Source organism: Stomoxys calcitrans, chromosome 2 (assembly GCF_963082655.1).
Source record: "Stomoxys calcitrans chromosome 2, idStoCalc2.1, whole genome shotgun sequence".
NCBI lineage: Eukaryota > Metazoa > Arthropoda > Insecta > Diptera > Muscidae > Stomoxys > Stomoxys calcitrans.
The window spans coordinates 181746598-181765933 of record NC_081553.1 but is presented as its reverse complement, the minus strand read 5'-3'; the positions used below and the strand labels follow the sequence as shown (position 1 = coordinate 181765933).

Here is a 19336-nt window from a genome sequence, read left to right as displayed (position 1 = left end):
GACACACAATTTATCCAACTGTTTTTTTGCATATGGTTTATCCGGTCTCTTAAAGACCGGGTCCAGCCGGTACTGGTCTAAGGATTGGATCAGTGTGTCGGTCCGCACATTTTTAAAAGCCCCCTCAATGTTAATGCTACCGCCAGGGTGAACGTTTTGGCATCGAAGGATTCTTCTATTTCATGCACAACCTCGTGCAGGGCAGTATCCACCGACCTTCCCTTGACATAGGAATGCTGTTTGTATTTGAGCAGTTCGCTGGATGTCCTACTCTTTATCATGGTGTCCACTATACGTTCCATGGTTTTGAGAAGAAAAGACGTAAGGTTTATAGGCCTGTAGCCCTTTTTTGTCGCATTACTTGCCTTGCTCGATTTGGGTGTAAACATCACCCATGCCTTGTAATTTGTAAGCAGCCTACGATGGTTGCGTATTTACAGCTCTGTAGGTTTCTCCAATGCGTATTGCTCACCCCTACAGCCCACCATGGCGCTGCACAGTTCATGACTTAGCTGTCGAGTTCATCTCTGGGATCCTCGCATAATTTCCATTGGGACTAAGAGATTTCCATTTTGCTAGGTCTTGGAGACAAATGTTTATCCTTTCACACAGTTCATCAATGTTTTTCCCTTGCGCGGAAAGAGGCATCTTGGAGAGGTACAGTTTGAACAAGATCGGAAAAAGAATACCCTTCTAGGACTGCCTCCTCGTTTCGAGAACTATATGTGTGACTGTCGAGTCAATGTCGATGTAGTTCCCAATACACTTCTTCGCATTGGGAGATTAGATTCGAGGGCCAACAAAACGGTTTGTTCATAGCGCCTTTATTGGTTCAGGCCGTAGCTGATTACGGTAAGTGTCGATGTCGTGCTATGCATCTTCCTGAGTCCATGCTGGGTAGGAGTAGCGCCTTACCTTAAGCTTTAACTTAAATCGGACATTACCTATTGATATGTGAGAAGTTTTCCTTTGTTCCATAATGTTCATGGGCAACTTTCCAGGAGTAGCGCCTCAATTGTCTTTGCTACTGGGGTTAGAAGATAGGTCGACTGTATGGCTCTCCTTAGTTCGTATGTTTTCCTGGTTTGACAATAGGGACCACCCCACAAAATTTTCATTTTTCAGGTATTACTAGGGCGAAAATTGATAGGTTGAGGGTATCTGTCAAGTATTTAACTCCTAATTCGCCTATATGTTTAAGCATTAGCATTGCTATTTCAACAGGCCCCATAGCCTTTGAGGCTTCTGCGCCGACTGGGAGCTTTCTTGCCTTCCATAGAATGCTCGTTTTCGTCTTGTCATTCATTAGGTGCTCGATTGTCTACCTAATTTCCATTAAAGGTTATCCCGACTTGGCTTGTATTTCTCGGAGAGTTGTTGAGGAGTTTAACCGTCGATATTCTTGATCGTCGTAAAAATCTAAGACGATCTAGCCATTTAAAAATAGAGATATTGAGCTTAAACTTTGCACATATTCTCTTTTTGTCCATAGACAGGTTAAGTTCGAAGATGGTCTATATCGGACTATATCTTGATATAACCCCCATATAGACCGATCCGCCGATTTAGGGTCTTAGGCCCATAAAAGCCACATTTATTATCCGATTTCGCCGAAATTTGGGACATTGAGTTGTGTTAGGCCCTTCGATATCACTCCTCAATTTGGCCCAGATCGATCCAGATTTGGATATAGCTGCCATATAGACCGATAACAAAATTTTTTTTTTTTTGTCTTTTAAAGAGAAAATTGAGTTTTTTTATCAGATCCCAAAGAGCAAGATTGAAAAAAATATTAAAAATTGTGTCCTTTGGCTTTTAAAATTTTATAAAGGGTGTACGAATATTTTTTTGGTTAATTGTATTTAGGTTTTTTTTTAAGAAATTTTGTATTTTGTTTTCTATTTTTTATTTAAATGGAAATCACGCTCTCCCACACACAACATTATGGATTAGAATATTGTATTGTCCTTATACACTAATTGAATTTTTAAAGCAGCATTTAAATCAATGGTTTTTGCTAAGTTCGGCTTTCCCCGTTTTTTCCTTCTTAGTTGTAAAAAAATTATTTTCCAAAGAGAGAAAATCGAAATTTTTTAAAAAACAGAACCCCCTCCCCCTATTTCTTTCAGAAATGTACTGGGCACTTATTTTTATTATTTCTTATTGGATAATTTTCTAACATTCCATACTAAATAAGTATGTGTGTGCGCCTGTATCATTGTACATATGTATGTATACTTGTGATGTATTTGAAATAAGAAAATAATGTATTTATCCAAAACAGCCATTTATGTATATTTATTTAGTTTTGAAACATAAACACTCTAAGTACTCTCTTTATGTTTTTCACTACTCTTTTTTTGTTGTTGTTAATAGACATTAACTTCCTTCTATTAAAACACATACAAATGTATTTTTTTTCAACTTATTCCAGCTACAAATTCTGAGTTAAATTTTGTAAAAATTGAATTTTAATTGAAGACCTTTATACGAATTGCCAAAAAAGTAAATGAAGCAAAAAGAAACCACAAAAGTGTGAAAACTCTTGACTTTGATAAAAAAAATAACAATTAAACAAATTATATCGAATTGCATACAGACGAAAAACGAATGTTTAACAAAACTCAACAAATTTAAGCTAAAAAATAAACTTCATCGCAAAATAGCATTTGAAACAAATCTCTCTGTCTCTCTAAACAAAAAAAAACTGAAAAGCCACAAAACTGACAATGTGGAATTATGCTGTGAAATATTTTCAAAAATAATTTTTTCATTATTAGAAAGGAAAGCCAGAAGAACTTCCCTAATAAATGAACGAATGAAACATTGTAGAGGTCTGAAGAGAGGTTTCAAATTCAGCATGTAGTATATCTCCAATTAATACACCGAAAACACAAAGTTAAACCCACGTTTACAACACTCTCCCCCCCAACATTAACTTCATATAGACTTAGTTTCATAAAATAAAAAAGAAATTTCAATAACATTATACCAATCAATACCAGCATATGATATGAATATATTTTTAAAGCAACCAAAAAAAAAAAAATACATAGTAATAGCAGCATACAAGAAACACCTTACATACTATCTACCTACCTAACCGTTCATTTTAATAGAATTTTAGGTGGTTGTTTTCCTTAAGAAACCATTGATTATTTACATATATAACATGAAATACAACAAATTGATTTTACATGTAGTTTATTACGTACAATAATATATAAATAATAATAATAATTATTAAAACAAAAATTAAAAGGAAATGTTAAACAGACTTTTTAAGACAAAAAAAAAAAACAAACAAAAATTATGAGCAAAGAAAAACTAAAACACGTAATGATATTAAAATAATAGCATAGAAATTTACACACAAAAAAAACAGATTTATTAATAGAAAAATGACATTTATAATTTTTTTGTAGAACTCCCGCAGTAATCTGACAGCAACACACTATTAATTCAAATGCTTTTCTTTAATTTGAGAAAACAAAGCTTGCGATTTTTTTTTACCATCAGCATCGGTTTTATGCTTTAGGCTACATAACCTTCGGGATTCACTAATACAGGGTAAGGTCACTTGCAAAAACATAAAGTGTATAGGCCCCATGAATATCATTAATAGAAAAAAACATAAACAAAGTATGAATGACGAAGAGGCCAAGTTGGCATTCTCAATGCCAAAAATTAAAAGAATTTTATATCGGCTGATCGCTGGCTTAACCTTATTCAGTGAATCCTGCATAACCTTCATATTGGCATAGCTTTTCGAGCAAACAAGCCTTCCTACCATGGCGAAAGAATTAAAGGTGATCTCATCTGTAAAACAACTACGAATCATATGGTGCAATCCGCCATCAAGCTAATCGACGTTTTGCCAACACACGCAAAGAAATTTGTGTGCGTGTGTGTATATGTGTGCGTACATGAGCAGAGAATATGCGAGAATGAAGATAACAGCAAAGAGAATACAAACAAAAGTCTAACATCTTAACACCGTTAAGCTGTTTGCGCGTGAGACCACCTTTTTAAAACCGCCTTGCCTTCATACCAGGATTCACCGAATAAGGTTAAGCCAAGTGATTAGCCGACATACAATTTATTTTTAATATTTGGCAGTACTTGGGAATGAAATGAAATGGTGGCATTCTCAATGCCAAAAATTAAAAGAATTTTATATCGGCTGATCGCTGACTTAACCTTATTCAGTGAATCCTGCATAACCTTCATATTGGCATAGCTTTTCGAGCAAACAAGCCTTCATACCATGGCGAAACAATTAAAGGTGATCTCATCTGTACAACAACTACTACTCATATGGTGCAATCCGCCATCAAGCTGATCGACGTTTTGCCAACACACGCAAAGAAATTTGTGTGCGTACATGAGCAGAGAATATGCGAGAACGAAGATAACAGCAAAGAGAATACAAACAAAAGTCTAACATCTTAACACCGTTAAGCTGTTTGCGCGTGAGACCACCTTTTTAAAACCGCCTTGCCTTCATACCAGGATTTATTGAATAAGGTTAAGCCAAGTGATTAGCCGACATACAATTTATTTTTAATTTTTGGCTTTACTTGGGATTGAGAATGTCAACTTGGTCTCTTTAAAACATTCATTTTTTGTTTATGTTTTATCCCATTTGATGACATTTTCAATCGGCAGATTTGACATCCTTTATGATGTTCATGGGACCTATCCACTTCATGTTTTCGCAAGTGACCTAAGCTTCTATTAGTGAATCCAGCCTTCATACATTGTTGCACCATTTGTTACTCTAGGATAGGGGAAAAAATTGAGTGGCTAGGGTTATCAACTCTATATGGAAAAAGTTAGTGTAGGTTGGGTGAACCCGGCCCTTAGAGACTGGATAAACCATATGCTAAGGAAAAGGTGGATACATTGTGTGTCTCATGGCATAAATATAAGGGAGAAAGTGGCACAGGGCACGCCACAGGGGGGCATTTTATCAACGCTCCTATGGGTGATCACCTATTAAGGATGCTGTCTGAGGAGGGATTTGAACTCGTGTGCTACGCAGTCGATGTTATAATACTTCTAAGGGGTAATGATCCGAACGAGCTATGCAGAAGGGCCGAAAGGGTCTTGCATATGACATATGACTGGGCTAGAGCCAGAGCTCTCAATGTTAACCCAGAGAAGACTGAAATATGCCTGTTCACGAGGAAGACGAAGGTGGGCCAATTTAACGCACCACGTTTCCGCAATAAGACGATTTCGATATCTGACAAGGTCAAATACTAAGGTGTGATCTTGGACAGGAAACTGAATTGAAAGTGTCACATTCAGGAGCGTACCGAGAAGGCCCACAGATGTTGGGCACTATGTAGGGGCCGAATCCAAGAATAGTCCACTGGCTCTACAGGAGCATAGGCGGAGCGATGAGGACCACGCCCACTAGGGCACTGGAGACTATTCTAGATATCCGGCCCATTGACATACAGATTAAGTGTGAGGCAGCCACTGCGGCTATGAGAGTTAAGGCCATGGGAGAATGGATTGAGAATGGGAGCAGCTCATACTATCGCGGTATAATCGAGGCGACGGTAGGAAACCTGGAAGGAAGGGAAGAGGTTTCCGATCGGATACCTAAGATGAACCTTGAAGTCGAGTGCGAGGTACTGCTGCCATCAGCACAGTCTTGGATTGACGGATCCCTAGTATTGCCATCTGGAAGATCATGTTACACGGATGGATCAAAGCTAGAGGACAGAGTGGGCCTGGGAGTTTACATTGAGAACGCAGGGACTGAGATCTGTTTCCTACTATCCCGCAGGCGGAGATTCGGGCGATCACCGAATGCGTGAAGTGGTGTGATGCTAACCCGAGGACGTCGAGTGTGAACATCTTTACCGACAGTAAAATTGGCATAAGGGCAATAACAACCAGGACGGTAAGGTCACGAACAGCCTTGCAGTTTAAGAAGGAGATTAACACCTCTGAGGATGGCAAAATCCGCATCGTTTGGGTACCGGGCCAAAACGGAGTAAGGGGAAATGAAAGGGCAGACGATTTGGCGATGAAAGCCAGAGAACTGCCGTCAATAAACATGGTTAACCCGAAGCCTTTCGGGTCAACCTAGTCCGAGTTAAGGGAGTGGGCGACGAATGATCGGTAGAACGGGGAAATCCTATGGGGGGATCCAGATCGTGGGAAGACGAGGCTATTACTGAGATGAAGCAAGAAGGAGGTCAGTATAGCTATTGGTATCATAACGGGACACATAGGACTACGAGCTCACTTATGTAAAATCGGTGCGGCAAGTGATAGCATGTGTAGAGCATGCGGGGAAGAGCATTTCCTTTGTCATTGCCCGGCTTTCGCGTCTAACAGATACCGGCACTTAGGTGGAGACACAATACCAGACATGAACCAACTTGAAAACAATTAGGGATTTTGTAAGTAGCACGGAATTCCTAACATAAAATTTTCTTTTTAGAGGTTACACTATAGTTCTTAGAGCGCTCAACAAGCCGATTACTGGCTTTGGTGTATGTCCATAGTGGCATGGCACTCTCTTTTCAACCTAACCTAGTTTAGGTTTTGGTGACAGTCTGCAATCGCTCACTTGACTTTTTAGTTCTGTGGTATCACAGAAACAGGATAAGGAAAATATCTTCTAGTGCCTTCCGTTAAATCAGCCAGTGGCTAATTTCTCCCATCCGTTATAAAGCGAATATTTGTTAGAAGATTAATTAATCAGCCCTATTCTATATAACAATTCGCTGGGAGTTTTTCCCTACTCCCTTTTCCCTTTTTCTAAATTAAAAATTTTTGAAAAAGGGAAATGTCTTCCAGGGAAAATATAGGCATTCTGAATCGAAATAAAAGGGAGAATGAGACGATAACATTTGGGAAAAATTCCCCCATGGTAGAATCATATAGTTAAACCCTCCACCATAAGATGAGGGTATACTTATTTAGTCATTCCGTTTGTAACACCTCGAAATATTCGTCTAAGACCCCATAAAGTTATATGTTCTTGATGGCCATGACATTTAAAGTCGATCTAGCCATCCCCGCCCGTCCTTCCGTCTGTCGAAAGTACGCAAACTTTCGAAGGAGTAAAGCTAGGCGCTTGAAATTTTACACAAATACTTCTTATTAGTGTAGGTCGGTTGGGATTGCAAATGGGCCACATCGTTCCATGTTTTAATATAGCTGCCATATAAACCGATCTTGGATCTTGACTTCTTGAGCCTAAAGGGGATACTGGTTTATATGGCTGCTATATCAGGTTATTCACTGATTTAGACCATATTTGGTTGTTGGGAGTCATACCAAAACGATATGTGCAAAATTTCAGCCAAATCGGATACGAATTACGCCCTTTAGAAACTCAAGAAGTCTAATTGCGAGATCGGATTATATGGCAGCTCTAACAGATTATAAATGGGAGATCGGTTAATATGGCTGCTATATCAGATTATGAACCGATTTGAGCCATACTTGGCACAGTTTTTGGAAGTCATAACAAAAAACTTTATGCAAAATTTCGTCCAAATCGGATAAAAATTGCGCCCTCTAGAAGCTCAATAAGTCAAGACCAGAGATCGGTTTATATGGCAGCTATATCAGGTTATCAACCGATTTAGATCATACTTGAAACAGTTGTTGGAAGTCATACCAAAACGACATAAAACGCCCTCTAGAAGCCCAAGAAATACAATTGGGAGATCGGTTTATATGACGGCAATATCAGGATATGGACTGATTTAGACCATACTTGAAATAGTTGTTGGGAGTCATTGATGCTCTTCTTCCCTGTAGAAGTGGTTTCAACCAGCATCTTAAGGTTTGAAGGCGGCATCTCTGAATCGTGTGCCATATAAAGGGAAGCCAACCAGTAAGAAGACTTATTTATTTCAAGGCTGGCTACTACTTAATTGTCAGTGCTTAGCAAGGGAAGAAGGAAAACATTTAGACTACTCCTTGCAAGAATACAGGCTCGGTGCCTCCTATTCCCCGTACCATTGAGTAGTTTAAATCCACGAATTCTTAGTTCACGAACCATTCATCCACACACCCTTGGTTTCAGGATAAGAACCACGTCAAATCCCCCTGCCATCAGGAGGACATTCAGTGCCCCCGAAGCGGCCTTACAATGGTGTGGATTATCTGCAGAAACCGGACCATAGTCAAGATTCAGAACTTCCACCACTCTTGCGTTAGCCTCTTCTTCGTCTTCTGTTTCCGCCAGTAGTTCATCCTACCAGCACCAATAAGAATTGCGACCTCTAGAAACCCAAGAAGTCCAATTGGGAGATCGGTTTATATGACGGCTATATGAGGATATGGACTGATTTAGACCATACTTGAAATAGCTGTTGGGAGTCATACCAAAACACTTCATGTAAAATTTCGAGATCGGTTTATATGGCAGCTATATTACAACATGGACCGATTTGGCCCATTTACAATCCCAACCGACCTACACTAATAAGAAGTATTTGTTTTGTTATTTCAAGCGCCTAGCTTTACTCCTTCGGAAGTTAGCGTGCTTTCGACAGACGGAAGGACGGACGGACATGGCTAGATCGACTTAAAAAGTCATGAAGATCAAGAATATATATGATTGTGTTGTCTGAATACACCAACACAGCATCGTTTTCCACACAAGAGACTATTATGTTTTTGATGTAGAATGTCCTTAGAATTTGTACTATTTTCATTTTCACCGGTTGTGAGTATTTGAAAAGGTTGTTACGCACTCAAATTGTATTAAGCTCAACAGCACTTCTGACACAATGACAAAAATACAAGTGTGACGCCGTCAATTCTTAATAGTCTCCTTTGTCTGGTATTGATTTGATACCAAACGGTATTAAAGTTCGCCAATGACGCAAACAAAATAATACCAATCGGTATTGGCAAAGTACCGTCATTTTTCTATCAGTGCAGTGAGTTTTCAGAATTGGGCTGATTGTCTTTTGGTACCAAATATTTAAAGGTTGTGTACTAAAGCCAGAACGTTAGAATTTTATATGTGTGAGTAATTTAGATTCCATCCTATTGATGTGTCAACTGTATATAAGAAATTCTCATGAGGTTTCAAACATATTGTGTTCCATTGAAAAATATGCATATTCTTGTAAAACTTTTAATGATAATTCGCCTTTAAAAAACGTTGTACTATGTGTTCCCCATTATTCATTACAGCGAAATGTGTATAACCATTGTACAAATCAACTGGTGTATTGTATTGGTTCTATTTTTTTGTAATTTTCTGTATGTATGTAAATGGATAAATAGAAGGTTGTGGCATTAGATTATCATTCAACTTTAATGTACTAATATTTCATAAATTCTTCCAATTCGACATTCGATTAGTATACATATGTATGTATATGTGCTTTACTTTTGAATGGTTTTTTTTTTTTAAGTTCCTTCTATATTTTTTAGCCTGTGTATTAAAGAACTTCATTTGTGCTTCTGTGGCCTTATCCCATTTGATGTTATCCATAAAGTCTAGTTTTCTTAAAACAGGACCCTAATCATTGCATTGCTCATTGATGAAACTTTCTGTTTATAATAGAATTTTTCAATAGCAAAAATGCAAGATTCGGGTCCGCTTACTTCCAAAAAAAATGTTCGATGATAACTTTTCCAAATTTCATTGTTCTCTTCAATGTCTGTTTATTTAACTTTGCAGATCGTATGGCTGTTTTGCCTGGCTGTCGTGCATATTTTCCTAAATTATTTAAGTTTTTCATGTTGCGAAGAAAAATTAACCAATAGCAAAGCCAGTTTCAGAACAAAATAAACTACCAAAACACATCCACATTCCACAGCACCCTTCAAAATTTATTCTGAAAACACTGAAAGGTAACTTTGTAACGCTGAAAAGTGCATTGAAAAAAGGATAAATCATTTTTTCTCATCAATTTATATTTACGTTCATTTAGTATATCAATTATTGTTTTTTTTTTTTGTTAAAAAGAAGTCAATTTACATATGTTTTATTTATCGCTTTACTTTCCAGCAATTTGGATTCGTAATAAAAATTGTAACGTATTTTGCTATTGCTGCTGATAATTCTAAAATATTTCCAAAATGATGACAAGTTCAAAGATACCCATGAACATTTTCCTCGTCAAATTTTTTAATTGCTACTTTGGAATTGCTTGGGTTAGGTAAGAGTGGCAGACCTTTACAGACTCACTTGGACAATTTTTAAGTCCATTGTGATACCACAGTAGCGACAGGCCAAGGCATCTGGCGGGAATCGAACCTACGACCCCTGCATTACCAAATCGGAATTTGGAGTAACCCCACATGTGATTTTTAAACTTATGGTTCGATTATGGATTGTAACTCAACTATACTTGTCATGCCAGGACATAAAACTTACTTACTTAAATTGGCTATGACAGAACATTTGTCCCATTAGCCGAACGTAGAATAGCGTTCCAAGCGCCTCGATCTTCTGCGCTTCTTCTAAAATCTCTGACACCAAATTTTGAGTTCTCTCCCACCAATTGATCTTACCATCGGGCTCTTGGTCCTCCCGATTTGCCTGCACCACCTTCAAAGGACTTCTTTGCTGGGATTCTTCATCTACACTGACAACATAATCTAGCCAACCCAACCGCTATATTTTGCAGACTGGTCCATATATTTTATGAAGGATTTTTCTCTCAAACACTCCCAGTGTCGCCTCATCCGCTGTCAAGTACTCATGGTTCGGAGCTTCCAACAGCACGGGTAGTATCAGTGTCTTGTAAAGTGTAATTTTTGTCACCTGCTTTCTTAATCCAAATTAAAATATGCTAGCCAATAATATCCTTCGTTTTATTTCAAAACTGATGTTATTTGTTTCGGTTACTATGATGCCGAGGTAGATAAAGTTGCTGACTCAAAGTTGTTGTTCCAAAATTTCTCCATTTTCTTTATTGATCAGGTTTACAGGGCTTTGTGAGAGTTGATATCATCCACTTTGTCTTATGTCCATTTACTGTAAAAATCCATTTTTGTTGATTCCCTTGCAATACTTTCAAAAGCTGCAATTGCTTCTTTTATGAAAAACACTCCCAGTATCGTCTCATCTGCTTTATCAAGTACTTATGCTTCGGAGCTTACAACAGCACGGGTACTATCAGTGTCTTGTATAGTGTCCGTCGAGATGTGACTTTGCTCCTCATCTGCTTGCTTAATCCATTTATACCGTCGATAGATATCGACGAATGTAGTTGCTCAGTGATTCGCTGATGAGACAAGAAACAACACTGCGTCTTCTGTGCGTTAATGTCCACTCTGTTCATTCTACCTCACTCGGTAATGGCCAACAAATCCTGGGAGAACGTCTCATCCATAATGCGCTTCGTGTCCACAATTTTTTGAGGACTGGCCCTATGGTCGAATGAATATGAATGACACAGACTACTGTTATAGGCAATTGAGTAGACTGGTTTCGAAGTCCGACCCAAAAGATCCTCAATGAAAATAAGAAAAAGGGAAGGGGAAAGGACAGAGCCTTGTGGCACACCTGCGTTCAATCTATACTCATTAAATGAGAATCCACCTAAAACAACTCGTATAGTGCGATCTCTGAAAAAGCTCGATATAAGTCGAACGAAGTTATTACCGACTTCAAAAGCGACAAGCTTTAATAAAAGTGCACCGTGCCAGACCCTACCAAATGTCTTGCCGATATCCAGAGCCACGACCTTACATTCACCAAACTGTGGATCGAGCGACTCCAACGTTCCGACAAAAACGACATTAGGTCTCCCGTGGAGCGATTTCTGCGGGACCAATACTGTCTATCACTAAGAAGGCCATTGGACTCTAGGTATCTCACCATATTCTTCATAACCTTGGAGAGCGTGGAGCATATGGCAATTGGTCGGTAATTCGCAGGGTTGTTCGCCTCACCTTTTTGGGGATGGGCTGAACGTTCCCAACCATCCAACGAGCCGGGAAAACTGCCGCGCCGTGAGCAAGGATGAAAAGGTTGTGTAGTGGACGAGCAAGCGTCGAAGTATTGATGTTGTAGTAGCAGTGTGTGGTTCACTGAGGCGGCAGCCCTTGCCGATGACGGAATTCATCGGGTCAATCCCGCGCCGTGAGCAAGGTTGAAAAGGTTGCGTAGTGGACGAGCAAGCGTCGAAGTATTGGTGTTGTAGTAGCAGTGTGTGGTTCACTGAGGCGGCAGCCCTTGCCGATGACGGAATTCATCGGGTCAATTCGGTACATACAACCGGCTGCCATGGGATTGCTTGTTGTGCAAGTATTGATATACTGTCGAGAAGGTAAATGAGGTTAAATTCGCCTTCGACTACGACTGCAGAGACTATTTTTATTATAAAAGATATCCCATTTTTGTTTCCAAACATTGTTTTGCATAGCAATTGTTTATTTCATTTAAATATTATATTACAATTTCTTTTTTTTTATTTTATTTTGCAGGAAAAAAGAGAAAAAGAAATAAAAGTGTTACAGGTTTTATTGGATTTACATTTTACTTTTGTTCCATTACAAATTCTCATCATCATTGATATTTTTGTTCATTATGCGCCACATACAGCACACATTTGTGTTCTTCTGAAGAAAACTGCATTCTTGGGTAAGTTTTTCATACAACGACATAATGTGCATAATACCGAGAGTAAAAGAGGGAAAGAAAAAAAAGTTGAAAGTACGAAAAATGTTGTCACCCTCTTTCAAAAAAAAAAAAAAAAGAAATCTCTTAAACATTGTAAAACGATTTGAAAACGAAAAAGATGATTTTGAAATGAAATATATATGTATGTATGTACAGGTGATATGTGATTGATTATATATAGCAATAGTCATTTTTACCCAAAATGAATGTGTGTGTATGTGTATTATTTGTTTTAAATATGTTATTTGTTTACCATTAAAGAAGAAACAAATCGAAACCACACGAAGAAATCTAACTGACTTGTCTTTATTTTTTTGTTATAATTTTATGTGTAATTGAAAAGTCTGCATTGTCTAGGAAAACAGCGAGAATTATGATTATATAGAATACCCCCATAGGACCCCACTCAAAGCCCATTTTCTTACAATTCATAAGTGATAATAACAAACATGCATACACACATATATATGTATATTTTTTTGATTTGTATAAATATTTTTATTATTATTATTTTTTTTTTCATTATTTAAAAAGTTTTTCATATATTTTTTTTTAAATATACAATCAACGTACATTCTAATATCACCACAAAGCATAATTTTGCTTAAGAAACTCTTCCTCACTCGCCCTTAAAACAAGATTTTTTGTTCAACCCCCATAACCATATGAAAAACGACAATTAAATGAAAAACTAGGATTTATATTCAAAAGAGAAGAAGAGAAAAGAAATCGAAATGAATATAAATATACAATATAATATATATTTATATAAGTATATATAAATAATTTACATAAACATACACACACACACACACTTAAGTTAACAAATTATAAATGTATAAACAATAAAAACAAATGGCAACAAAACTCTTTAAAAACAAAACAAAAATACTAAGAAAAACGAAAAAAAAAACAATAAAATTTTAACAATATGAATGAAAGAAAAAAAAGAGACGTTTAAAAAAAATACATACATACTTAAACATTACCTAAACTATCATTTTAAATGATAAAAATAAAAAAAAGTTATTCAAAAAAAAAAGAAAACGAAAAACCATCATCTCTAAAACATTTCACGAAAAGAGGAGAACATAATTTGAAAATATCATTTCAAAAAAAGAAAATATTTTTAAATTAAAACTAAGAAGAAGAAGAAAAAACTGAAACTAACTTTAGCGATGTTTAACTTATCCTTTTTTATATATTCAATATTTTGTGTTATTTTATGATTTACATACACGTACATATGTCTATGTATAATTTCCAAAATAGAAATAAATTCCACATTTCATTCTAAACCTCCTTTCCAGTGATTATAATTTCGTTTGTATGAGTTTTGATTTGGTGGTTGTGTTTTTTTTTTACAGTAAACATCTCTGGTATAGTAGAGTGGAGTGCTATGTCTGTCTGATTCAATAGCAGATCATTGATTATGGTCAGAATTTCGCCAATGCATCACTGACCTTTTTTGTGTTATTTATTCGCCGCTAGGTTAATCGGTTAAGTTGGAATCGAAGAATGCATTTTCTCAGATCATAAATATCCTTAAATATATTTTATTTCAATTTGATAGTTTACAAGGGCTGAAGCTACACAGAAAGAAAAATGTTCATGATATTAATGATTTCGTCATAAAATATACGAAAATAATGTTAAAATACGTCCCAATGAAACTTTTCATACTTACTTTTACTTTAATTGGCTACGACAGAATATTTCTTCCTCTAGCCGAACGTAGAATAGCGTTCCAAGCGCCTCGATCTTCTGCGCTCATTCTAAAATCTCTGACACCAAGTTTCTAGGTGTCTCCCACAACTTGATCTTTCCATCGGGTTTTTGGTCTTCCCGGTTTGCGTGTACCACCGTGTTTGCCTTCAAAAGACTTCTTTGCTGGAGCTTCTTCATCCATTCGGACAACATGACCTAGCCAACGCAGCCGTTGTATTTGGATGCATGTAACTATGCTATCGTCGTCATACAGCTCATACAGCTCGTGGTTCATACGTCGCCTATATTCTCCGTTAACGCAAACTGGTCCATATATTTTACGAAGAATCTTTCTCTCAAATACTCCAAGCACTGCCTCATCTGCTTTCACAAGTACCCATGCTTCAGAACCATATAACAAACTTTTCATAACATTTGTGAAAAACGTTTCATAAATCTCAATTCAATCAAAACATGTCATAATATTTATGAAAAACAAACATATTATTTATGAAAAGTTGTCTTAACTTTAATTCATTACATTTATGAGCATTTTTCATAAATTTTAAGAAAAAATTTCATAAAATTAATAATAATTTTTATTATACTCATAAAACCCTGCTCTATTGTTTATTAAATATTTTCATTACATTTATAAAAAAGAAAAATAAAACCAAAAGCTTGGGTATTTGCAAATTTTGCCCATGAACATTCCACTAAGGAACAGGGGCAAACTTCTCACATATCAATGAGTGCAGATCGATTCAAGTTTAAGCTCAATGATAAGGGGCCTCCTTTTTACAGCCGAGTCCGAACGGCGTGCTACACCTCTTTGGAGAGAAGTTTTACATGGCATAGTACCTCACAAATGTTGCCAGCATTAGGAGGGGAAAACCACTGCTGGAAATTTTTCTGATGGCCTCGCCAGGTTTCGAACCCAGGCGTTCGGCGTCATAGGCGGACATGCTAACCTCTGCGCTACGGTGGCCTGGATATTTACTAAAAATTTTTTGAGATCAAATTTGTACATATATCTAGGTACTATGTTGTTGTTGTAGTCATACATGTGGAAGGGTGTAGCGATTCTTGATCAGCCTCTGGGAAGGCTGGATCATTTCGATACATAAAACCGACGCTTTACACGAACACAAGTATTCCACAGTTGAAAAAAAATTTTGTTTTACAGTTACCATTTTTTTTTGTAAATTTTGATTTTCTATCAATGGCTTCACTGCAAATTATGTACCAAGTTTTTACACTTTAATACCTCGTACAGTTACGATAGTCTGTTCGGAATGCTCCTAAAAATTAATAGATGTCTTATAAGATTATCGAATTCTAATGAAATATCACGTATCGTCAGGTTCATTTCATGGTGTGTCCCGTTATGATACCAATAGAAGATGATGAGACGTTGTCATTGCCCGGCTTTCGCGTCTAACAGATACCGGCACTTAGGTGGGGACACAATGCCAGACATGAACAACTTAGGCGCGTGGCTTGGAAAACAATTAAAAATTTTGTAAGTAGCACGGAATTCCTAACTTAGGTTTTATTTTTCGAGGTTACCTTTTTGTTTTTAGAGCGCACAGCAAGCCGATTACTGGCTTTGGCGTATGTCTACAGTGGCATGGGACAAATTAATATCTGCTCTTTTCAACCTAACCTAAAGTGGAACTCCATCTGACTGTCTCTTCTAGAGTCTCTTCTAGAGTCTCTTCTAGAGTCTCTTCTTGCTCGACGTCCATACAGCTTCTGCAAAAGTCGTTACAGACATCTCCGTCAGTGACCTGTCATGACGGAGATGTCTGTTCTAGCCAGCGACAGCAGAGCGGTAGGCCTCTTCAAGTCTAGATAAGGCCACATAAATTTGAAATGGCCTGATCCTGAAGACCAAGGGTGCGAACAAAGTGCGCGCTGAAAGCCGATTGTCAGCGCGCCAGCTTGTCAGGGCAGAGAGCAAAGCCGATTTAGCGCGAGAAATGAGTTCCAAAGCGTTTTTCACGCTTGTTTGCATTATTGATGTTCACATTTCAGGGTACAGTCGTGTTTTTCAATGTTTTAAAAATAAAAAAACATGGGTATGATTTATATAAATAATAATCACCAAATTCACTCTTTTTTAGTCTAATTGAATGTTTTTTTTCAATTTCTTTGGTGTCAGTAATTGCATTAACCAAACTAAAAGAAGCAAAATTCGCTTCAACAGATGAATACATAGCTGTTTACATCAGTTTTATTAACACAAATGAACAACAAAACCTGAAATTTAAGCCAAAACACATGGAATAAACAGAAACAAATTGTCTTCTCGCAGAAACAATTGTCTTGCAATTCTCCCTGAATGTGTAAGGTAGTTTCTAGTCTCGCAAGCTCGTCTCTAAAATTCCGTGTGATATCTCTATGGCTCGGCAACCTGAACAGGTGAATTTTGAACTGTTCAGCCATCTGGTTGAGAGATCTGCGACAGTCAAGGGCGATTTTTGAATTTAGAAATACTTTCTACGGGGATTTAATGGCTGTCTGAGAAGAATGTTGTACAGCTCTAACAGCTGCCCTATTGGGCCTTTTCCAAATTATTGGATTTGAAGTTAATTTTCTGGTTTTTCAAATCTAGCAAAGAGACAAATATAAACCAAAATCTTTGTTGCGATTTGAAAGTATAAAATTTTCTGCCTAAGGATTGGTACTCCGCCTAAAATGTAAATGAAAAATATGTGCAGAACTGAAATGCTTTTTTAGGCTAATGATTTCAATGTAGCAATTGGACACAATTAACCCCAGAGTAATATGAAGACAGGATTGTGTTGGTGCAGAAAATTTCCCGTCAATAAGTATAAATTAATTAAGATATTTTGTTGAAGTTTTGCACAACTAAAATCAGAGTACCCTGCTTTACCTGTCAAAAAACTATTATCGACATTAATTGCTCGTGTTGTCATACGACATTATAACGGTAACTATATTATCGGCCATACTTTTTTTTCATGATCTTAGTTGCCGATCTTCGAAATACAACATTTGAGTATTTGTCGCCTTTTGAATATCGATTTCACAGATGTGTTACTGATGTCGTTTGAAAAAAAAATGTTATTGCACTTAAGCCGTTATCGGTATTTGTGTAATACCAAATGTGAATAGAGGTTTGTATTCATATAAACTCTCTTTATATCGCTATCAAGTTTAGCGCTTTTAAAGTTGGTATACGAGGAAGGTAAGTTAGTAATGCATACGTGATCGAGTAGGCTTTCGTTTAGAATCAAGGTTTATATGTATTGTAATTAATGGATGTTATACTGTTTTTTTGTTTAAATAATAGTCGATTCTAACATATGCCTTCTTACATTTCTTAAATACTTTTGTTCGAAATCCAAAAATATAATGAAAAAATGAATGATTGCTAACGATTTTACTCGTTCAGGTATACGGAAATTTGATCCCTTGACATTACAATAAATTGCTGCTTAGATTATATTATGGATGTTTTATTTACCCATTGGGCGGATTTTCTCGCTTAGTTTGTATGGAGCAAAATCCTGTCCCCCCGATTAGCGAAACAATTAAAGATGGTCTCATTTGTACAACCACAAATCATATGGTGAAATCTGCCATCAATCTAATCGATGTTTTAGCAACACACACAAAGAAATTTGCGTGCGTGTGGGTAGCAGAGAATATGCGAGAAAGAAGATAACCACAAAGAGAATGCAAACCAAAATCTGACATTTTAATATCGTCAGACCTGACCGGCTGTTAACAGCAGTTCGCGTGAGATCACCATTTTAAATCCGCCTTAGTCGTGTAATAGCATCTTAAAGTAACAATTCAGCTAAAACTACAAATGAAATGTAAAGCAAGATGAATGTTCTTTATTTTATTTCATTTGTTTCAAAAGAATTGCTAATTAAATATGGGGTTACCATATGAGTTTGAAAATTCAAACTTTAAATGTATTTTAATTACTCCTAGATCACCGGGCCAGGAGCCTTTATTCAGTTTCTAGGAACAAAATAGTGATATAGGATTCTGGTTCTAGTGTGCCTTTTTCCAATGTAGGTATGTGAAATGCTTAGGGCTCTAGCGTAAGACTCAAAAACAAACTAAAAAATGACTGAACCGATTTTCATGAAATTATCACAGAATGTAGAGTTTGACCCCCAATTTTCAAAAATACCAAATGTCGGAAATAGATGCTACAATTTATGCGATAATCCCATGGCAGCCGGCTATACGTACGTACCGGGTTAACCCGATGGATTCCTTCATCGGCAAGGGCTGCCGCCTCAGTGTACAACACTGCTACAATAACAATAATTAATGCGAACTTTTGTTTGCACCCTTATGGTAATTAGTATAAAACTTGGGAACCAAATATTCTGAGGAAACGACCATTCGCAAAATCCCCCAAATTGACATGTAACACAATCTGGACAATATGGAAAGACTCGTGTCCTTCTGCCTAACCTAGATAATTCATTCTATTGCAAACTGCAGGGGCCGAATTACCGCATACATGATTGAGTACGCTTTCGTATCGAATGAAATTTCAACTCGTATTTAATGGAAGTTATACCACTTGTACATACATTTTTATGTCAAAGTTGTTGTATATAAGTGTCGATGTAAACATTCGTGTTCTTAAATTTTAAAAATTCCTTACCAGTGAAAATATACATAATTCACAATAGAGAGATTTCGAACGATTTTACTCGTTCACGTATGCGGTATTTCGGTCCCAGATCTTTTATTTTTAAGTTTCTTTGCCCGTTAAGCCTAGTACCGACTTCATTCAAAGCGAAAATGGCTATTAAATTATTGCGAAATGCGACGGACTCTTTTTCTTTGTCAGAACACAAGCAAAAGTCAAACAACAAGACAACAGTATTGGAGCAGAGTTGATCCGGCGCATTTAATTACATTTGCAAATAAAATTGTGCGAAATTTATTCTGATGCAGCGACATGTCGCTACTATTTTGCTCATAGAATTCAGTACCACTTGT

General features: G+C 36.9%; 1 protein-coding gene across 11 annotated transcripts in view; it reads left to right on the top strand.

The window, feature by feature from the left end:
- Window positions 1-19336, top strand: part of LOC106093788 (ribosome-releasing factor 2, mitochondrial) — a 139253-nt gene that overhangs the window by 108419 nt on the left and 11498 nt on the right. Inside the window, exons 13-14 of one of the 11 annotated variants that reach the window (XR_009397186.1) lie at window positions 9677-9849; window positions 12433-12923. The exons of 8 other annotated variants lie outside the window; for them this stretch is intronic. Coding sequence is in view for 2 of the 3 variants with exons in the window: in XM_059363172.1 (XP_059219155.1) it covers window positions 9677-9719 (43 nt within the window). In the remaining variant the exon portion in view is untranslated. Of the gene's footprint in view, window positions 1-9676; window positions 9854-12432; window positions 12924-19336 lie in introns of those variants that run through there. 2 more of the 11 variants (XM_059363173.1, XM_059363172.1) reach the window with 2 other exon arrangements.